The sequence below is a fragment of the Anomalospiza imberbis genome, unplaced genomic scaffold (assembly GCF_031753505.1).
Source record: "Anomalospiza imberbis isolate Cuckoo-Finch-1a 21T00152 unplaced genomic scaffold, ASM3175350v1 scaffold_65, whole genome shotgun sequence".
In the NCBI taxonomy this organism is placed as follows: domain Eukaryota; kingdom Metazoa; phylum Chordata; class Aves; order Passeriformes; family Viduidae; genus Anomalospiza; species Anomalospiza imberbis.
Genome location: NW_027100262.1, coordinates 263139 through 284369, shown reverse-complemented (window position 1 = coordinate 284369; position 21231 = coordinate 263139). Strand labels below are relative to the sequence as shown.

At 58.1% G+C, this 21231-nt stretch overlaps 1 protein-coding gene, 1 long non-coding RNA gene and 5 other non-coding genes across 11 annotated transcripts in view; 6 read left to right on the top strand and 1 right to left on the bottom strand.

The window, feature by feature from the left end:
• Positions 1 to 2788: 2788 nt before the first annotated feature.
• Positions 2789 to 2872, top strand: LOC137467496 (small nucleolar RNA SNORD45). The gene has a single exon (XR_010995539.1). It is a non-coding gene; the product is annotated as a small nucleolar RNA SNORD45 (small nucleolar RNA).
• A 165-nt stretch (positions 2873 to 3037) lies between these two features.
• LOC137467481 (uncharacterized) lies at positions 3038 to 10746 on the top strand. Of its 5 annotated transcripts, none has more exons than XR_010995523.1 (5): positions 3038 to 3356; positions 4730 to 4826; positions 5948 to 6044; positions 7413 to 7509; positions 8877 to 9057. It is a non-coding gene; the product is annotated as an uncharacterized lncRNA (long non-coding RNA). The 5 variants fall into 5 exon arrangements; XR_010995521.1 differs by lacking the exon at positions 3038 to 3356 and adding an exon at positions 10344 to 10746 and having other exon boundaries at positions 4518 to 4826; positions 8877 to 8973; XR_010995522.1 differs by lacking the exons at positions 3038 to 3356; positions 8877 to 9057 and adding an exon at positions 10344 to 10438 and having other exon boundaries at positions 4518 to 4826.
• Positions 4257 to 4340, top strand: LOC137467495 (small nucleolar RNA SNORD45). Its single transcript, XR_010995538.1, has one exon. It is a non-coding gene; the product is annotated as a small nucleolar RNA SNORD45 (small nucleolar RNA).
• LOC137467494 (small nucleolar RNA SNORD45) lies at positions 6940 to 7023 on the top strand. The gene has a single exon (XR_010995537.1). It is a non-coding gene; the product is annotated as a small nucleolar RNA SNORD45 (small nucleolar RNA).
• Positions 8403 to 8486, top strand: LOC137467492 (small nucleolar RNA SNORD45). The gene has a single exon (XR_010995535.1). It is a non-coding gene; the product is annotated as a small nucleolar RNA SNORD45 (small nucleolar RNA).
• LOC137467493 (small nucleolar RNA SNORD45) lies at positions 9872 to 9955 on the top strand. The gene has a single exon (XR_010995536.1). It is a non-coding gene; the product is annotated as a small nucleolar RNA SNORD45 (small nucleolar RNA).
• Positions 10747 to 12715: 1969 nt separating the features above from the next.
• LOC137467468 (tenascin-X-like) overlaps positions 12716 to 21231 on the bottom strand; it is a 28143-nt gene continuing 19627 nt past the window's right edge. The window contains 11 exon segments of the mRNA XM_068178963.1: positions 12716 to 13183; positions 13713 to 13909; positions 14178 to 14339; positions 14892 to 14988; positions 15635 to 15786; positions 16692 to 16824; positions 17102 to 17226; positions 18606 to 18977; positions 19270 to 19641; positions 20301 to 20657; positions 20818 to 21225. Of these exon segments, the coding sequence (XP_068035064.1) occupies positions 13103 to 13183; positions 13713 to 13909; positions 14178 to 14339; positions 14892 to 14988; positions 15635 to 15786; positions 16692 to 16824; positions 17102 to 17226; positions 18606 to 18977; positions 19270 to 19641; positions 20301 to 20657; positions 20818 to 21225 (2456 nt within the window). The 3' untranslated portion in view covers positions 12716 to 13102.

The window sequence follows — 21231 nt, the reverse complement described above, 5'->3', positions numbered from 1 at the left end:
GAAGTTCTGGCTCTGCACAACTCTCTGACGGGAGGGGGCAGCCAGGAAATGGTCGAGCTCTGCTCCCAGAGAACAAGGGACAGAACAAGGGGAAACGTCCTCAAGCTGTGTCAGGGGAGTTTTAGGTTGGACATCAGGAAGAATTCCTTCATGGAAAGGGTTGTGAGGCCTTGGAAGAGGCTGCCCAGAGAGGTGCTGGAGTCCCCATCCCTGGAGGGGTTCAAGGAATGACCGGACATGGGACTCAGTGCTCTGGCTGAGTGAAGAGGTAGCCTTTGGTCAAAGGTTGGACTCACTGATCTTGGAGTCTTTTCCAGCCTTGGGGATTTCAAGACTCCAAGGCTTTTTCTCTCTGTAGTTAAATAAAAGTTAATTTGTTACTTTATGTTTTTCCAATATTTAATTAAGATTTTCCTGTGTTTTTCCTGTTTTAAATCCAGTCTCAAGCCCACAGGATGTATGGGTTTGGGGCTATTAAACATTCCCTGTCCAACACTGCAGGTTCTGCTCCACAGGTCACATTCCTGACTGCAGCTGGGAGTTCAGCTCCTGAGCAGCCCAACTTCTGTCCATGGATTATTTGTGCCTTACTTGTACAGTTCCTGCACACCTCAATACTCCTCAGGTTATTTATCACCACAACAGCCCCGGGATGCAGAGACATTTCTCCATCACATTTAAGAGAAAGGTTCAGGTGGGTTTTCCAATGAGCAGCATGGATTTCACTGGAGTTCACTAACCAGGATCACACACCCCAGAATCACAGAGGCAGGTAGTGAGCTTCTGTATCCCTATGGAAAGCTAATGGCATAGGCAATATCTGCTCTCCTGGTCACAAACAGCTGCAGCTGCTTCAGGTGCCTGAACACCTGTAGGGACAACACCACCCAGCGTGCTGCAGGGAGTGATTTCAGGACAACATGGGCAGAATTCAGATGCTGTTTCCAGGTGCCTTCAAGACAAGTATCAATAACCTTTCTGGAAGGAATGAGCTCCCGAGATTTGTGACCTAGATGCGAGCTGGTACAGGGGCGTTTCAAGGCAGTTCAGGCACAGAACGCATTATTGTGGCTGGAAGTGGGAATGCAGGTCCAGGTGTGGATAAGGGATCACACTGACAGGGTTGATGCTGGTCCTGCTGCAGGGGACCACACTCTTGGGGTGGGCGCTAGTCCCATTGTGGATAGGGGATCACAATCACAGGATGGATGCTGGTCCCAGGATCAGGGATGGGACACATCCACGGGGTGGATGCTGATCCTGGGATAAGGGATTGTGGTCATGGGGTAGATGCTGGTGTGGGATGCAGGTCCTGTGCAGGGAAGCAGCAGGTGACTGCCTTGCTGGTGGCAGGTGTGTGTCTGTCTGTCCTGTGCCTGTCTATGTGTCTGTGTGGCTCTGAGACACCTGCTCACCATGGCAGGTTGAACCTGCTGAGGGAGAGAGGCTGCAGCCATCCTGGGCTGGATTTGCTGGCACCTCAGGACACCCACGCTGCAGCTCCATCACCTCCACCTGGGCATTTGGACTGAGCTCCTGTGGGGCAGGATCATCTCACCTGTGACATAGATACCAACTGCTGTGAGATAGGTGGGGCTGTGTGATTTCAGCGCCAAAAAAAAAAAAAAAAAAAAAAATAAAAAAACTACGTCTGCTTTTAATATAGGAATTAGAGTGTTAGAAAGCTTTTCCCAATGGTTTGGTCACAGCAGTACTGAGGAACAGGGAGGCACGTGGAAAAGCCTTCGTGCTCACAGGGGATCCTTTCAGGAGCCTGGAGAGCTGCAGGAAAGAGAAAAAGATGAAAATTAAAGATCTTACGGAGTGCTTGGGCATTGACCCACAGGGCACGGCCCCTGCCCCGTGCTCATGCGGGGCTGTCGGAGGTGCCCCCACTCCATCGGGGGAGGGGAAGGGAGAGGGGATGGGACGGGGTGGGGATGAGGGAGATGGAGGCGGCCGAGGGCGGATCCCGGCGGCAGCTCGTCCCGCCCCGCCTCGGCCGGATGTCCCTTGCGGCGGAACGGAGCGCGGCGGCGGCCGCGTGGTGCGGGCCGGGCCCGGGGGCCGGTGGGAATGGCGGGGCTGTGGAAGGGGCCGGGCCCGGGGGCATGTGGGAATGGCGGGGCTGTGGAAGGGGCCGGGCCCGGGGGCCGGTGGGGATGGCGGGGCTGTGGAAGGGGCCGGGCCCGGGGGCCGGTGGGAATGGCGGGGTTGTGGAAGGGCCCGGGCCCGGGGGCATGTGGGAATGGCGGGGCTGTGGAAGGGCCCGGGCCCGGGTGCCGGTGGGAATGGAGGGGCTGTGGAAGGGGCCGGGCCCGGGGGCCGGTGGGGATGGCGGGGCTGTGGAAGGGGCCGGGCCCGGGGGCCGGTGGGGATGGCGGGGGTGTGGAAGGGGCCGGGCCCGGGGGCCGGTGGGAATGGCGGGGCTGTGGAAGGGGCCGGGGTAAAGGCGCGGTGCCGCAGGCGCGGGGCCGAGCGCGGCGCTGCCGGGACGGCGCGGCCCAGGGCGGAGCGGCCGGGCCGGGCGAGGCGGCGGCGGGAGGACGCTCGGGCCGATGGCGGCGGCGCCGAGCCGGGGCCGCGGCAAGGGCCGTGCCGGGGCGGCTCTGGCCGAGGGAGTTTTCCCGGCCGCCAGCGGCGCTGACTCCAGCGCCGGGCCAAGGGCTGCGCTGCCGGGGCCCGGCTGCAGCCGCAGGGAGCGTCCCGTGCTGGGAACGGCGGCTCCGGGCTGGGGGGCCGGAGGAGGAGGAGGAAGAGAAGGAGGAGGAGGAGGAGGCAGTTGTCGGGCCCGGGATGAGCGCTGGCATGTATTATCTGAGCGGAGCTGATGTCTCTCACCGCTTTAGCTCTAGAATTACTCTGAGGCCCGGCAAGCCCTCGATCCCTCTGGCAGTGGAGCTTTTGCCACTTGTGGCGTCGAGTCCCCATGCCAGACTTGGAACAAGCTTGAGGAGAGGGGTCCCGGTTGGGGTCTGCCCCATTGCCAGGTGGGGCAGGTGCAGGTCAGGGCTGGCCCGTGGGTTTGTGCCCATGCGGGGCTCTCCCGTGGCCCGAATTGCATGGTTTGTCAGTTTGTGTTGAGGTGCATGTGGGAATGTTGTCTCGGGGTGTCCCTGAGCCCCCGTGTGCTGGCAGAGCTGTGCAGGTTCTGTGTGTGCAGCTGGGCTGGTGCAGGTGGAGGTGGGAGTGTGCAGGAGGGAAGTGGCACCTGTGGTCAGCCTGGCCCTAAAGCTGGAATGTTTTGTGCTTCTTGCAGGTGTCCGGTTGAGCGTGGGACATTCTGGCCAGCCCAGATGTAAGATCCAGCATTTCTGAGAGTCCCCATGGCTGCAGGTCCTGGTGGGGTGTGTCAGGTGAGGTTTGGGGTGACTCAGGTGCTGTCGAGGTCCCGGGTTTCCCGGGGCTTTGGATGCGCAGTCAGATGTGCTGCCCTTGGGAAGGTGATGCTGGGGGTATGCTGCAGTGGATTATGATTCAAGGCAGCTAGTTGGGAATGCCCAGGAACCTCCCCAGGGAAGGGGATGTGTGGAGCAGCAAGTGTGACACAATGTCTGGCAAGAGTCTCTGGATCTGTTCCTTCACATTGCTTCACATACATTGCTCTGGTCAAGGGTTCTGGAAATGAATATGAGTTTGTGGAGCTGTGGGGGTCTTTGATGATTTCTTGCCACTGCTCAGCTGCCCCTCATATGAATGTCCCATGTATGTGGCCTGCCTGGGGTGGGTGTTTTACAGCTGAGCAGTTTTCTGTAAGGGAGGATGGGTGTTTCCTGCCTCTGACCCGATGTTTTGCCACCCACCGAAAACCCCTCCTGCAACCCTTTGTCTGGGGGGAGTGTGTGCAATCCTCAGGGCATTGGGTCTGGTGGCCATGGCCTCCACCTCACCAAACCCTCCCAGAGCTGATGTTCAGGAAAGCAGCTGGGTTTGGCTTTGTGGGGGATAGTTGCTTCTCCCTCAGCCTTGTTTCCTTGGCTCTAGGCCTGAGCTAATGGAACAGCAGTGTCAGCTTTATCTGTCTCAGGTTCCCTTAGGTGGCTTAAGTCACAGTCCAAAGTTCCCCTCAGGAGGAACTCTTGGGGGGGGGGGTGGTCTTCAGTGCCCGCAGCCTCTTTACACAGTTTAGCCATAATGGGCAAAAAAATCCTTCATAGCAGAGTTTGAGCTGTTGATGAAAATGTTTCAGTCACTCACTGAAGGGAAGAGAGGGGGATGGGGGTGAAATAAGGAGGAGGAGGAGGAGGCAGTTGTCGGGCCCGGGATGAGCGCTGGCATGTATTATCTGAGCGGAGCTGATGTCTCTCACCGCTTTAGCTCTAGAATTACTCTGAGGCCCGGCAAGCCCCCGATCCCTCCGGCAGTGGAGCTTTTGCCACCTGTGGGGGGTCGAGTCCTCATGCCAGACTTGGAGCCAGCTTGAGGAGAGGGGTCCCGGTTGGGGTCTGCCCCATTGCTAGGTGGGGCAGGTGCAGGTCTGGGCTGGCCCGTGGGTTTGTGCCCATGCAGAGCTCTCCCGTGGCCCGAATTGCATGGTTTGTCAGTTTGTGTTGAGGTGCATGTGGGAATGTTGTCTCGGGGTGTCCCTGAGCCCCCGTGTGCTGGCAGAGCTGTGCAGGTTCTGTGTGTGCAGCTGGGCTGGTGCAGGTGGAGGTGGGAGTGTGCAGGAGGGAAGTGGCACCTGTGGTCAGCCTGGCCCTAAAGCTGGAATGTTTTGTGCTTCTTGCAGGTGTCCGGTTGCGCGTGGGAAGTTCTGGCCAGCCCAGATGTATGATCCAGCATTTCTGAGAGTCCCCATGGCTGCAGGTCCTGGTGGGGTGTGTCAGGTGAGGTTTGGGGTGACTCAGGTGCTGTCGAGGTCCCGGGTCTCCCGGGGCTTTGGATGCGCAGTCAGATGTGCTGCCCTTGGGAAGGTGTTGCTGGGGGTGTGCTGCAGTGGATTATGATTCCAGGCAGCCAGTTGGGAATGCCCAGGAACCTCCCCAGGGAAGGGGATGTGTGGAGCAGCAAGTGTGACACAATGTCTGGCAAGAGTCTCTGGATCTGTTCCTTCACATTGCTTCACATACATTGCTCTGGTCAAGGGTTCTGGAAATGAATATGAGTTTGAGGAGCTGTGGGGGTCTTTGATGGTTTCTTGCCACTGCTCAGCTGTCCCTCATATGAATGTCCCATGTATGTGGCCTGCCTGGGGTGGGTGTTTTACAGCTGAGCAGTTTTCTGTAAGGGAGGATGGTTGTTTCCTGCCTCTGACTCAATGTTTTGCCACCCACCGAAAACCTCTCCTGCAACCCTTTGTCTGGGAGGAGTGTGTGCAATCCTCAGGGCATTGGGTCTGGTGGCCATGGCCTCCACCTCACCAAACCCTCCCAGAGCTGATGTTCAGGAAAGCAGCTGGGTTTGGCTTTGTGGGGGATAGTTGCTTGTCCCTCAGCCTTGTTTCCTTGTCTCTAGGCCTGAGCTAATGGAACAGCAGTGTCACCTTTATCTGTCTCAGGTTCCCTTAGGTGGCTTAAGTCACAGTCCAAAGTTCCCCTCAGGAGGAACTCTCAGGGAGGGGTGGTCTTCAGTGCCAGCAGCCTCTTTACACAGTTTAGCCATAATGGGCAAAAAAATCCTTCATAGCAGAGTTTGAGCTGTTGATGAAAATGTTTCAGTCACTCACTGAAGGGAAGAGAGGGGGATGGGGGTGAAATGCGGAGGAGGAGGCAGTTGTCGAGCCCAGGATGAGCACTGGCATGTATTATCTGAGCGGAGCTGATGTCTCTCACCGCTTTAGCTCACCGCTTTGTCTCGGGGTGTCCCTGAGCCCCCGTGTGCTGGCAGAGCTGTGCAGGTTCTGTGCGTGCAGCTGGGCTGGTGCAGGTGGAGGTGGGAGTGTGCAGGAGGGAAGTGGCACCTGTGGTCAGCCTGGCCCTAAAGCTGGAATGTTTTGTGCTTCTTGCAGGTGTCCGGTTGAGCGTGGGACGTTCTGGCCAGCCCAGATGTATGATCCAGCATTTCTGAGAGTCCCCATGGCTGCAGGTCCTGGTGGGGTGTGTCAGGTGAGGTTTGGGGTGACTCAAGTGCTGTCGAGGTCCCGGGTCTCCCGGGGCTTTGGATGCGCAGTCAGATGTGCTGCCCTTGGGAAGGTGTTGCTGGGGGTGTGCTGCAGTGGATTATGATTCAAGGCAGCCAGTTGGGAATGCCCAGGAACCTCCCCAGGGAAGGGGATGTGAGGGGCAGCAAGTGTGACACAGTGTCTGGCAAGAGTCTCTGGATCTGTTCCTTCACATTGCTTCACATACATTGCTCTGGTCAAGGGTTCTGGAAATGAATATGAGTTTGAGGAGCTGTGGGGGTCTTTGATGGTTTCTTGCCTCTGCTCAGCTGTCCCTCATATGAATGTCCCATGTATGTGGCCTGCCTGGGGTGGGTGTTTTACAGCTGAGCAGTTTTCTGTAAGGGAGGATGGTTGTTTCCTGCCTCTGACTCAATGTTTTGCCACCCACCGAAAACCTCTCCTGCAACCCTTTGTCTGGGAGGAGTGTGTGCAATCCTCAGGGCATTGGGTCTGGTGGCCATGGCCTCCACCTCACCAAACCCTCCCAGAGCTGATGTTCAGGAAAGCAGCTGGGTTTGGCTTTGTGGGGGATAGTTGCTTGTCCCTCAGCCTTGTTTCCTTGTCTCTAGGCCTGAGCTAATGGAACAGCAGTGTCAGCTTTATCTGTCTCAGGTTCCCTTAGGTGGCTTAAGTCACAGTCCAAAGTTCCCCTCAGGAGGAACTCTCAGGGAGGGGTGGTCTTCAAGTGCCAGCAGCCTCTTTACACAGTTTAGCCATAATGGGCAAAAAAATCCTTCATAGCAGAGTTTGAGCTGTTGATGAAAATGTTTCAGTCACTCACTGAAGGGAAGAGAGGGGGATGGGTTGAAATGAGGAGGAGGAGGAGGCAGTTGTCGGGCCCGGGATGAGCGCTGGCATGTATTATCTGAGCGGAGCTGATGTCTCTCACCGCTTTAGCTCTAGAATTACTCTGAGGCCCGGCAAGCCCCCGATCCCTCCGGCAGTGGAGCTTTTGCCACCTGTGGGGGGTCGAGTCCTCATGCCAGACTTGGAGCCAGCTTGAGGAGAGGGGTCCCGGTTGGGGTCTGCCCCATTGCCAGGTGGGGCATGTGCAGGTCTGGGCTGAGTCGTGGGTTTGTGCCCATGCGGGGCTCTCCCGTGGCCCGAATTGCATGGTTTGTCAGTTTGTGTTGAGGTGCATGTGGGAATGTTGTCTCGGGGTGTCCCTGAGCCCCCGTGTGCTGGCAGAGCTGTGCAGGTTCTGTGTGTGCAGCTGGGCTGGTGCAGGTGGAGGTGGGAGTGTGCAGGAGGGAAGTGGCACCTGTGGTCAGCCTGGCCCTAAAGCTGGAATGTTTTGTGCTTCTTGCAGGTGTCCGGTTGAGCGTGGGAAGTTCTGGCCAGCCCAGATGTATGATCCAGCATTTCTGAGAGTCCCCATGGCTGCAGGTCCTGGTGGGGTGTGTCAGGTGAGGTTTGGGGTGACTCAGGTGCTGTCGAGGTCCCGGGTCTCCTGGGGCTTTGGATGCACAGTCAGATGTGCTGCCCTTGGGAAGGTGTTGCTGGGGGTGTTCTGCAGTGGATTATGATTCCAGGCAGCCAGTTGGGAATGCCCAGGAACCTCCCCAGGGAAGGGGATGTGTGGGGCAGCAAGTGTGACACAGTGTCTGGCAAGAGTCTCTGGATCTGTTCCTTCACATTGCTTCACATACATTGCTCTGGTCAAGGGTTCTGGAAATGAATATGAGTTTGAGGAGCTGTGGGGGTCTTTGATGGTTTCTTGCCACTGCTCAGCTGTCCCTCATATGAATGTCCCATGTATGTGGCCTGCCTGGGGTGGGTGTTTTACAGCTGAGCAGTTTTCTGTAAGGGAGGATGGTTGTTTTCATGCCTCTGACCCGATGTTTTTCCACTCCCCAAAAACCTCTCCTGCATCCCTTTGTCTGTAGGGAGTGTGTGCAATCCTCAGGGCATTGGGTCTGGTGGCCATGGCCTCCACCTCACCAAACCCTCCCAGAGCTGATGTTCCGGAAAGCAGCTGGGTTTGGCTTTGTGGGGGATAGTTGCTTGTCCCTCAGCCTTGTTTCCTTGTCTCTAGGCCTGAGCTAATGGAACAGCAGTGTCAGCTTTATCTGTCTCAGGTTCCCTTAGGTGGCTTAAGTCACAGTCCAAAGTTCCCCTCAGGAGGAACTCTCAGGGAGGGGTGGTCTTCAGTGCCCGCAGCCTCTTTACACAGTTTAGCCATAATGGTCAAAAAAGTCCTTCATAGCAGAGTTTGAGCTGTTGATGAAAATGTTTCAGTCACTCACTGATGGGAAGAGAGGGGGATGGGGGTGAAATGCGGAGGAGGAGGCAGTTGTCGGGCCCGGGATGAGCACTGGCATGTATTATCTGAGCGGAGCTGATGTCTCTCACCGCTTTAGCTCTAGAATTACTCTGGGGCCCGGCAAGCCCCCGATCCCTCTGGCAGTGGAGCTTTTGCCACCTGTGGGGGGGTCGAGTCCTCATGCCAGACTTGGAGCGAGCTTGAGGAGAGGGGTCCCGGTTGGGGTCTGCCCCATTGCCAGGTGGGGCAGGTGCAGGTCTGGGCTGAGTCGTGGGTTTGTGCCCATGCGGGGCTCTCCCGTGGCCCGAATTGCATGGTTTGTCAGTTTGTGTTGAGGTGCATGTGGGAATGTTGTCTCGGGGTGTCCCTGAGCCCCCGTGTGCTGGCAGAGCTGTGCAGGTTCTGTGTGTGCAGCTGGGCTGGTGCAGGTGGAGGTGGGAGTGTGCAGGAGGGAAGTGGCACCTGTGGTCAGCCTGGCCCTAAAGCTGGAATGTTTTGTGCTTCTTGCAGGTGTCCGGTTGAGCGTGGGACATTCTGGCCAGCCCAGATGTAAGATCCAGCATTTCTGAGAGTCCCCATGGCTGCAGGTCCTGGTGGGGTGTGTCAGGTGAGGTTTGGGGTGACTCAGGTGCTGTCGAGGTCCCGGGTCTCCTGGGGCTTTGGATGCACAGTCAGATGTGCAGCACTTGGGAAGGTGATGCTGGGGGTGTGCTGCAGTGGATTATGATTCCAGGCAGCCAGTTGGGAATGCCCAGGAACCTCCCCAGGGAAGGGGATGTGAGGGGCAGCAAGTGTGACACAGTGTCTGGCAAGAGTCTCTGGATCTGTTCCTTCACATTGCTTCACATACATTGCTCTGGTCAAGGGTTCTGGAAATGAATATGAGTTTGAGGAGCTGTGGGGGTCTTTGATGATTTCTTGCCACTGCTTAGCTGTCCCTCATATGAATGTCCCATGTATGTGGCCTGCCTGGGGTGGGTGTTTTACAGCTGAGCAGTTTTCTGTAAGGGAGGATGGTTGTTTCCTGCCTCTGACTCAATGTTTTGCCACCCACCGAAAACCTCTCCTGCAACCCTTTGACTGGGGGGAGTGTGTGCAATCCTCAGGGCATTGGGTCTGGTGGCCATGGCCTCCACCTCACCAAACCCTCCCAGAGCTGATGTTCAGGAAAGCAGCTGGGTTTGGCTTTGTGGGGGATAGTTGCTTGTCCCTCAGCCTTGTTTCCTTGTCTCTAGGCCTGAGCTAATGGAACAGCAGTGTCACCTTTATCTGTCTCAGGTTCCCTTAGGTGGCTTAAGTCACAGTCCAAAGTTCCCCTCAGGAGGAACTCTCAGGGAGGGGTGGTCTTCAGTGCCAGCAGCCTCTTTACACAGTTTAGCCATAATGGTCAAAAAAGTCCTTCATAGCAGAGTTTGAGCTGTTGATGAAAATGTTTCAGTCACTCACTGAAGGGAAGAGAGGGGGATGGGGGTGAAATGAGGAGGAGGAGGAGGAGGCAGTTGTCGGGCCCGGGATGAGCGCTGGCATGTATTATCTGAGCGGAGCTGATGTCTCTCACCGCTTTAGCTCTAGAATTACTCTGAGGCCCGGCAAGCCCCCAATCCCTCTGGCAGTGGAGCTTTTGCCACCTGTGGGGGGTCGAGTCCCCATGCCAGACTTGGAGCCAGCTTGAGGAGAGGGGTCCCGGTTGGGTCTGCCCCATTGCCAGGTGGGGCATGTGCAGGTCTGGGCTGAGTCGTGGGTTTGTGCCCATGCGGGGCTCTCACCTGGCCCGAATTGCATGGTTTGTCAGTTTGTGTTGAGGTGCATGTGGGAATGTTGTCTCGGGGTGTCCCTGAGCCCCCGTGTGCTGGCAGAGCTGTGCAGGTTCTGTGTGTGCAGCTGGGCTGGTGCAGGTGGAGATGGGAGTGTGCAGGCGGGAAGTGGCACCTGTGGTCAGCCTGGCCCTAAAGCTGGAATGTTTTGTGCTTCTTGCAGATGTCCGGTTGAGCGTGGGACATTCTGGCCAACCCAGATATAAGATCCAGCATTTCTGAGAGTCCCCATGGCTGCAGGTCCTGGTGGGGTGTGTCAGGTGTGGTTTGGGATGACTCAGGTGCTGTCGAGGTCCTGGATCTCCCGGGGCTTTGGATGTGCAGTGAGATGTGCAGCCCCTGGGAAAGTCTTGCTGGGGGTGTGCTCAGGGGCACGCAGCTCCCTGCGGGTGTCCTGGGCTTCTGTCAGCTTATGAGGCGTCGATTTTTGGGGAGGCGGGGTAAAGGGGCCATGGCCTCTTAGTTCAGGTCCTTTTGTGGTTTTGAAATCCTGGTTTTTCTTTTCTTGCTGTATTTTCTGCAGGAATTTTACCGTTCCTTTGATTTTATTAAAGCTATTTTTTGTTTCATTTTTGTGTCCTTGGGGAGACAGTGATTGTCCTATTGGGAGGAGGTAGAGCTCAGGATGGTGGAAGGATGTGGGCGAGTTGCTTGTAAGACTTGTTTTACTTCTTAGTATTCTCTGATGTTTTTGGCAATAACTTCAGTTAAATTTCCCCATTCGAGTCTGTATTCCCAGTGATCAGTGAGATTTCTCCCTGTCCTTATCTCAAGGCATGAGCCTTTCATTATATTTTCTCTCCCCTTTCTGCTGAGAAGAGCAGTCATAAAGCAGCTTTGCTGGGTTCCTCTCATCCAGCCAGTGTCAGATCACAAGCTGGACCCTGTGACACTGTGCAGTCTTGTGGTTTTCTGTGTGTTGTGATAGTTGTGTGCATCTACAGGCAGGCAAAATGTGGGATCCTGTGCTTCTAGATCCAAAATATTACCATTTTCATATGGGTGTGTCCCTGCTAGCCGAGGTACAATGTGTTCCCTCTATTGCTGGGAGCAGTGGATCCTTTCAGAGGTGCTGACCCCACCAGGCAGGACCCCCCCGTGGACCCTTCCAAACATCCAGCTTCCTGCATGGAGCAGCTTTCCCTGGAAGGACTGAGGCTCTGGGTGTGGCTGGGGTTGAGGAGACCAGCCCTGAGCACTGGCCATGCTGCGCTGGTGAGCCCACAGCTGGAATGTGAAGCCACCCACCAACAGCTCCCAGAGGCAGATCCCCCCATCTCCAGCTCCCAGCGCAGCCTTTCCATCCGGAATTCCCCTGGAGCTGACCCCAGCCTCAAACCCAACATCTCCACGTGTCACCCCTTACTCCTGTCAAATCCCTTGGCTGAACGGGGGGCTGGACTGACCCCTCTTCCTTGGACACCAGGACCCCAAGATCAGGGAAAACGGGGAGGTGTGAGGACAACAGGGTCACAGGCCATGGGAACAGCTCCATTACAAGGATCTCCAGTCTCTTGAGGTGCTCTGGGAAGCACTGGGGAATGTTGGCACTGGGACACCAGGGCTGGGCTTGGGGCAGTGCCGGGGTGGCCGCAGTGTCCGGCTCCAGCCCATTCCCGGCACTGCAGCCCCAAACTGTTCCAGGCCCTGGGGGAAGATCCCCTGCCCAGCCTCCCCATCCCACCCAGGACCTCTGTGTCCTGCCAGATCACCCCAATCCCCCTCTGCTGGGCTGTCCCACACATCGGCTCCCAGGGGCTCTGCCCCAGCAGGGATGTGGCTCCAGACTGGGCTGGCACTGGGACACAGCTCCCACAGAGCCCCTGGCCCCAGGGATGGCCCTGCCCTGGGCCCAGCGCTGGCCCTGAGTGTTTGCCCCTCAGGCTGGAGCCCAGTTCAGGATCCCTTCTGGAGCAGGAACCCCTCAGGACATGGGGTCCCCACAAGGGTTGGGCACAGATGCAGCTGTGGCTGCCTGTGACCTGTTTCAGCAGCTTTCTGTGCAGATCCCACCCCTGCCTCTGGAGCAGTTCTGGTGGGACCCCAGGCCATGCACTCCAATGAGATTTAGCTGCTCATGGGGCTCCAAATGCTGGAGCCTTTCCTAATGCCACAAGAGTTGTGGGATAAAGGACCCCAGGAATCCTGAGGTGCTGGAAGGGATCCATGACCCAGGCACAGAAAGTGGCTGTGCAGGGACAGAACCTCCACCCCAGATCAGGGACTGGACCCTCACACCTAGGTCAGGGATTGAATTCCCACTCCAGGTCAGGAGCTGAGTGACCTTAAGATGACCATGACCATGAAGTGGAGATGACCATGGGATCATTGTGACACAAGATGACCAGGACACAGCCATGAGATGCCTGTGATAATGAGATGACCATGACATGACCATGACCAGGAGACAACCATGATGTGACCATGGCATGAGCACAACCCAAATCCATCTCTGAGTCTCAGGGGGATACCCAGGGTGTTCCAGGGAGTTGGTTTCACTGACCCCGTGCCCTCTGTTTTTGGCTTCACTGGATGGTTCATCCCATCCTACCTCATCCCTGTCCACATGTTCATGTTGCGCAGGCTGGGACATCTCAGCATCTCCAGGGCCAGTGGGGGATCAGGTCCAGCACTTGAAGCGACAGTGGGACCAGAACTACAAGGACCATTTGTAGCTGCCCTCCTCACCAAGGGCATGACCTTGACTCTGGAATGACCTTGACCTCAGTCTGACTCTGTGCTCTCTCCCGCCCCAGTTCCTGGTTCACCACAGGACAGGGGAGTCACCATCAGCTTTTATTACCCCCCAATAAAAGTTTTACCTTTGAGCCTCCCCAGGTCCCATCTGGATCCCAGCACCCAGGGGTCCCCCCAGACTCTGGGGTCCCCTACCCCAGCACTCAGGGGACTCCCCCAGCCCCCTCAGCCGCGCTGCGGCCGCAGCTTCATCTCGGTGAAGGGGATGGAGACGTTGAAGCCTTTCCAGGGGAACCAGTGGATGCCCTGTGGGGAAGGGGGTCAGAAACCTTGTAGACTTCCAGAGACCCCCCCCCTTAAGTCCTCATAGACCCCCACAGACCTCTACAGACCATAGAGACCCCTGCAGACCCTATGGATCCCTATAGACCTTCATAGATTCCTGTTGCCACTCATGGACCCTCACAGATCTCCATAGACAGACCCCCAGAAATCATACAGATCCCCACAGGCCCTATAGAATCACATAGACCCTGTTTTCCACAGAGCCCTATGAAACCCTACAGACTCCCACAGACCCCTATGGACCTTTAGAGACCCATAGACCCCCCCCACAGGTTCCCTCATATATCCCCAACCCCCCCATAGTCCTATATTCCACCCAAAGGCCTGCTAGACCTCCCTATTCACTCCCATAGCCCCTCCAAGCCTCCCACAGCCCCCTAAAAACACCCAACAGCCCCTTGCAAAGCACCTCAGACCTCCCAAATTCCATCATAGCCCCTCCATACACCCCCAGTCCCCTCTTCCATAGCACCCCCCCCCGCCCTGGTACCTGGTGGTCTCGGGGGGTCCCGTAGCGCCCGTTCAGGTTGGCGTAGTGGCAGTTGCGGTACCACCAGGCTCCCCCGTAGGCCACGGCGCAGGGCGGGGGCCGGGGCCGCCCCGAGGGGTCCCGGCGGTCCCGAGGGTCTCGGAAGTCCCGGTCCCGTGTCGAGAAGGGGCTGCCCGAGTGGTAGGAGAGGGCGTCCCCTGCGGGGGGCGCTGTCAGCACTCCCAAGGACCCCCCAAACCCACCGGGAACCACCAAAACCCACCAGAAACCCCCAATACCCCCAGGGGTCCCAAAACACCCCAAAAACCCCACCCCAAAACCCACCAGAGACCTCCAAATCCTCCAGGAACTCCACAGACCCCTGCCAGCCAGTGCGCCCCAAAACCCCCCAGGGATCCAAAATCCCACCAGGACCCACAGAATTCCCCGACGTCCCCGGGAACCCCCGAGCCCCGCTCCGCGCACCGGCAGTGCCGCTGAATGCTCCCACTCGGAGCCGATATCGCTCCTCGGCGCCACCGACAGCGAAGTCGCGATAGAGCGCGAAGGCGGAGTCGCGGGCAGTCCGCAGGTCCACGCGCAGCTCCGTGGGGGTCGCGGTCGTCAGCTCGTGCAGCGCCTCGTTGCCTGCGCCCCAAAATCGTCCGGCACCCTCCAGTAATCCTGCGGGCCCCCCGAGTTCCCCCGTCCCTCCCAACTCCTGCATGTCCCCTGAAATACTGGGGACCCCTCGAGTGCTCCCAGGACCCTTCGAGCCCGCCCTGAACTCCTGGAAGCTCCCCCGCGAAACTTCTGGAGACCCTCTCCCCAAGTCCTTCCCGGAGCCCTGGGGCCCCAAAACCAGACCTGAATATCTGTGGACCCCCCTGAGTCCCTCCAGACCTTTGGGCAAACCCCCCCGGACTCCTTAGTCGGTGCCTCATTCATTCTCTGCACCTCAGAAGCTGCCTCCCAATTGCCTGGACCTCCCCTGGATCCGACAAATCCCCCCCTCGGCCCCCTGGGGAGCCCCCAAGTTCTGGGGCCCCACTGAGTGCTCCCTGCTGCCGTCCCAGCAGCTGGCTCTCCTCAAAGCTCCCCCTGTCCCCAAACCCCCGGAGTGCCTCCGTTGGCCCCACGTCCCCTCAAATTTTTATACGTCTCCCCCATCCCCGGGGTCCCCCCCAGTGCCCCCCTCACCGAGCCAGAATTCGCCGCTGACGTTGCCGAAGCCGCGGGCGTACGACTCCCACCCCCGCCAAAAGTCGGTGCTCCCGTCCTGGCGGCGCTGGAACACCTGGGAGGGGAGGAGTCAGGGGCACCCCAAAACCCCCCTGACTCCCCATGCCCCTATTTCCTTCCCATAAACCCTGTAGAAGGCCCCCAGCCCCTCTCAGTGCTCCTCAGTTCCCCTCCCAGTGCCTCCCCATCACCTCTCAACCTCCCCAATGCCCCCCAACACCCCCTGCTTCTCCTGCAGGACCCCCTTATTGCCCCCAAAGCCCCTCTTTTCCCCCCAATGCCCCCCCAACACCCCCTGCTTCTCCTGCAGGACCCCCTATTGCCCCCAAAGCCCCTCTTTTCCCCCCAATGCCCCCCCAACACCCCCTGCTTCTCCTGCAGGACCCCCTATTGCCCACAAAGCCCCTCTTTTCCCCCCAATGCCCCCCCAACACCCCCTGCTTCTCCTGCAGGACCCCCTATTGCCCCCAAAGCCCCTCTTTTCCCCCCAATGCCCCCCCAACACCCCCTGCTTCTCCTGCAGGACCCCCTATTGCCCCCACAGCCCCTCTTTTCCCCCCAATGCCCCCCCAACACCCCCTGCTTCTCCTGCAGGACCCCCTATTGCCCACAAAGCCCCTCTTTTCCTGCCATAGAACCCCATATAGCCTCCTCCCTGTAGAAGCTCCCCCCTCCAGTGCCCCCAGTGCTCCCAGTCCCACCAGCCAGCCTCCACCGTCTGTCTCCATGTCACAGAAGACCCTGAGGGGCCGGGCCGGGTCCCCCCGGAGGAAGATGAGGGTCTCCCGCGAGGGGCCCGGCCCATTCAGCTGCTCCTCGGCGCAGTCCTTGGGGTGCGGGTGCGGGAGGGGGGCTGGGGGGGCACAGGGGTCCCCTCAGACACCCCAGGGGCTTCTGGGGATCAGGGGTGCCGGTGCCCCCTCCCCAAAAGGACATAGAATCCCTGACTCAACAAGTGCCCCACCCCTATCCAGGGACCCAGGGGGTCGGGTGTCCCCCACCCAATAACTGCCCCCCCCCAGGACCCAGCCTGCACCCCCGGTATTCACCCCCTACAAAGGACCCAATCCCTCCCAAAAGGACACAGGCCACGCCCAATGCCTTCCTTAGGAACTCATGTGTCTTGGTGCCACCCCCAGCAGCCCCCAGATGATCCAAAGGACACAGTTCCCCCCCAAAAAGGACCCAGGGGTACAGGTGTCCCCGCAATGGGTTTTCCCCTCTCCAGTGACCCAGCTGTCCTTGTCCCAGCCCCCCAAAACGACACCCCCTTCCTCAAGGACCCAGCCCCCCCCAAAACGGGCCTAGGTAACCAGGTGCCTCTCTCAAGGACCCACCCTTGCCCATCAACCCAACCCCCTCCCCCAAAGGACTCGGGCACCCTCCCAGGTATCCTCCCCAAAAAGGACACAGATACCCCGGACCCCCCTCACTCCAGGACACCAACACCCAAAAGATCCAAGTGTCTGGTTGTGTGCCTCCCCCACCCCCCCAAAAATAACCCCCTTCTTCCAGAAGGACTCATGTGTTCAGGTGCCCCCCCCACCATAATCCAACCCCTCCCCTGGGTGTCCTCCTCCCATGGACCCACCCACCCCCCAAAAGCACCCAGGGGTCCAGATGCCCCCCAGAGTTCCAGCCCTCCCTCCAAGGGACATAGCTTCCCCCACCAATAACCCCACCCCCCACAAAAGGACCCGGGCGTTCAGGTGCACCCCCTTAATGACCCCTCCACACCCCTTAGCTCCCCTCACTCACGAGTGTCAAAGGTGGCCTCGAGGGGGGCTGTTTGGGGGTCTCCCCCTCGGCCCCACAAGCGCACCCCATAGTGTTTTGCTGGCTCTAGCCCCCACAGCTGCTGCGACGTAGCCTCGGGAGGCAGCCACAGGGTCTGGGGGCACAAGAGGTATTGGGGTATCCCAGGGGGATAGTGGAGTCCCCGGGGAGGTATTGGCATGCCCAAAGGCATTATTGGGGTCCCCCGGAGGTATATTGGGGTGCGATTACCAAAGAAGGGTAATGGGATACCCAGAGATATTATTGTGGTCCCCAGGGGTGTTACTAGGATACCTGAAGGTATCCAGGGGGTTACTGGGGTCCCCCAAGGAGATATTGGGGGGACACCCTGGGTGTTCTGGGGTTTTTGGGATCCTTTGGGGGGCCGTTACCTGCTGGGGTCCAGCGGGGGGGCCATACTCCAGCTCATAGCCATCAGGGGGGGCGTGCAGGGGGTTCCAGTGCAGCCATGCACTGCGGGGCCACACAGAGCCCACCCACATGGTCCCTGGGGTGCCTGGGGAAGGACACAATGCTGTCACCTCAGAAGGCCCAGCTGACACCCTGAAATCTCCTACTGTTACCCCAAAAACCACTGTTGCCACCCCAACCCTCCCCCCATCTGCTGATACCCCAAACCCTCCCACGAGCCCCCAGCCCTTCCCACAAGCTGTGCCCAATGGAGATGCCCCAGTTCACCCACATTTTTCCCAGACTCCTAAGACCCAATCCTCCCCCAGTCACCCTCAGGCCCCAGTTTCCCCCAGTGCCTGCCAGACCTGTTTCCTTCAGTACCTCCCAGTCCCCAGATCTCCTCAGTTTCCCCTAGTTCCCTGAGTTTTTCCCAGTGCCCAGTTTCCCCCAGTACTTGCCAGTCCCCAGCTCCACCCTAGTCCCCAGTCCCCCCCTGGACACAGTTTTCCCCTCATTCTCCAGTCACCCCCATTCCCAGTTCCCTTCAGTCTCCCTCACACCTGTTTCCCCCAGTCCCTTCAGTCCCCAGTTCCCTCCAGTTCCTCCCAGATCCAGTTCCCCCAGTGCCTCACAATCCCTTCCCACTTGCCCCCAGGCCTCTGAGTCCCCAGTTGACCCCATTTCACCCCAGTCTCCTATTTCCCCCCATTTCCTCACACCCCCCAGTTGTCCCAAGTTGTCCCCAGTTCCTCTGGTTCCCCCAGTCCCCAGTTCTCCTGCCAGTTGCTCCCAGTGCTACATTGCCCCTAATCTCCAGTTCCCTGCAGTCCTCTGGCTAACCCCAGCTCCCAATTTCCCCGAGTTCTCCCAAGTACCCTCAGACCCAGTTGCTCCCAATCCCCCTCTAGTCCCAGTTCCCCACTGTTCTCCCTGGTCCCCACTGAGCTGTCCCAATCCACCCAAATTGCCCCCGGTCATCCCAATAACTAATCCCCCACATTCCTCCAGTTCCCCAAGTCCCCAGTCCCTCCCAGTTTCACAGATCCCCACAGCTACCCAGTACCCCCCAAATTCTCCCCAGTGCCATTTCCCCCAGTCTTTGCCAGTCCTCAGCTCCATCCCAGCCCCAGTTCATCCCAGTTCCCCCCACTGCCCAGTTCCACACAGTTTCACCCAGGCCCCCGATTGCCCCAGGCCCCAGTTCTGTCCCCTCAGTCCCCCTAGCTGTCCCCAGCTCCTCAGTCCCCAGCTGATCAGAGTCCCTCCAGGTGTTGCACTCCCCCGAATCTCCACTCCCCTCCAATCCCTGGTTGCCTCCAGTTCCCACTTTCCCCTAAATTCCCCAGTCCTCAGTGCCCCCCGAGCTCCCTACTCCCCCTCATTTCTCTGGCTCCCCCAGTACAGCGCCATTCCCCAGTTCCTCCCAGCTCCTCCCTGTCCCCACTCCAGCTCCATTCCCTGAGGGGCCCTGCAGCCCATTACCAGTGATGGCCTCAGTAGAGACATGGTCAATCCTTTTCCCACCCCGCAGCCCATAGAGGTGGAAGCGATACCGCTGGGAAGGGGACAGCCCTGGCACTGTCACTGATCGGGATCCGCCATCGACGGGCAGGGCCTGGGGCTGGCCCTGGGCATCCCGGTACTGCAGCAAGAAGGAGTCAAAGGAGCCCTCGGGGACACTCCACTGTAGCTGCACAGAGCTGGGGGTGACACTGGAGACCTTCAGCTCCCCCAGCTCTGCCCGTGCCAGGGGGGCTGCAGATGGGGTGGCCTCAACTGGGGGGTCTTTTCCTTTGGGGTCCTCAGGCTGGGGCTCCTCTGAGGGCAGGGGCAGCTCCTCTGTCTTGGCTGTGGCTGCAATGGAGACAGGATGATGATGCGTGTGAGAATCCTTGTGTCTTTTCAAATGTCCATCCATCCATCCATCCATCCATCCATCCATCCATCCACTGATCAACCAGCCAACCAATTCAGGAGCCCTCCATCCATCAATTGATCCATTCTCCATCCACTCACTCCTGTACCTCTCTATACCCTTCATTCACCAACATGTTCCTCCATCACTTGATCCCTCCATCTCTCCCTCTGTCGATCATCCTTCATCCCTTCATTCACCCACCCTCACCCCTCAGACCTTCCCCCACACCTGTGACAATGTCGGTAGAGGCACGGTCAATTCTTTTCCCTCCCCGCAGCCCATAGAGGTGGAAGCGGTACCGGCGGGAAGGGGACAGCCCCGGCACTGTCACTGAGCGGGACCCGCTATCGATGGGCAGGGCCTGGGGCTGTCCCAGGGCATCCCGGTACTGCAGCATAAAGGAGTCAAAGGGGCCCTTGGGGACAGTCCACTGCAGCTGCACAGTGTTGGGTGTGACACTGGAGGCTCTCAGCTCCCCCAACACTGCCCTTGCCAAGTGCTTGTCAGTTGAGGGGGACTCAGCTGGAGGATCTTTAGATTGGGGATCCTCAGGTTGGAGTGTCTCTGAAGGCATGGGTTGCTCATCGAAGTTGGCCGCAGCTGCAATGAAGAGGGTATGGTGATGGATATCCACATGTCCATCCAAATGTGCATTCATCATCCACAAAATGAGCCATCATTCAGTATCCATCCATCTACTCATCCATCTGTGTCTTCATCCATCTCACCCAACATTCAACCCAATGGCCTAACCAATCCCTCAACCATCTCTCCAACTCTTTCTTTCTACATCCACTCAAGCTTTCACCTCTTCCACCCCCCATTTCCCATAGACAATCTTCCATCCTTCAGGACATCCAACTACCCACCAAGAATGCACCATCCATCTCTACTTCCCAATTCCATCCAAAACATTCATCGATCTCTTCACCTTCTTCCATCAACCTGGGAAGAAATCCACTCACAATCCAGTCCAGAATCCATTCAACCATTTAGTTCTTCAACCATCATGGATGGATCATGATCATGATAGAAGATGATAATAATGATGGTGATGATGATGGATGATAGATAAAGAGGATGATGACAGTGATGGTGGATGATTGCAGGTGCTGGTCAGTATGTTGATAGAAGGGTTGGTGATTGATTGGCTTGTGCTGGGGTCTGTGGGGAATAGATGGCAGGTAGAGATGAGATAAGAATGATTCCTCAATCCATTCATACTGTGATCCATCTGGTCCTCTGACTATCCTCCTTACCTGTAACAGCTTCAGTGGAGGTATGGTAGACCCTCTTCCCATCCCGCAGCCCATAGAGGTGGAAGCGATACTGGCTGGATGGAGACAGCCCTGGCACCGTCACCGAGCGGGACTCGCCATCAATGGGCAGGGACTGGGGCTGGCCCTGGGCATCCCGGTACTGCAGCATGAAGGAGTCAAAGGGTGCCTCAGGGACACTCCACTGCAGCTGCACAGAGTTGGGTGTGACACTGGAGACTCTCAGCTCCTTCAGTACTGCCCGTGCTGGGGGTGTTGCAGATGTGGGGGCTTTCGTTTGGTGTTGCTCATCTTGGGGCTCCTCTGAGGGCAGGGGCAGCTCCTCTGGCACAGCTGCAGCTGCGATGGAGATAAGATGATGATGGACATGGGCATCCAAAGATTGATCCATCCCTCCATCCATCCATCCATCCATCCATCCATCCATCCATCCATCCACCCACCCACCCATCCATCCATCCATCCATCCACCCACCCATCCATCCATCCACCCACCCACCCTTAATCCTCTGACCTTCCCCGTCAGCTGTGATGACGTCAGTGGAGACATGGTCAGTCTTCTTCCCACTTTGCAACCCGTAGAGGTGAAAGCGGTACCGGTGGGATGGGGACAGCCCTGGCACCGTCACCAAGCGTGACCCGCCATCGATGGGCATGGCCTGGGGCTGGCCCTGGGCATTCTGGTACTGCAGTGTGAAGGAGTCAAAGTGGCCCTCAGGGACACTCCATTGCAGCCCCACAGAGTTGGGTGTGACACTGGAGACCTTCAGGTCCCCCAGCACTGCCTGTGCTGAGGGGGGCTCAGTTTGGGGGTGCTCAGGTGTGGAGGCCTCAGTTGTGGGGGCCTCAGTTGTGGAGGACTCATTTGTGGGGTCAGTTGAGGGTGGGGACAGATCCTCTGGGTCGGCTGCAG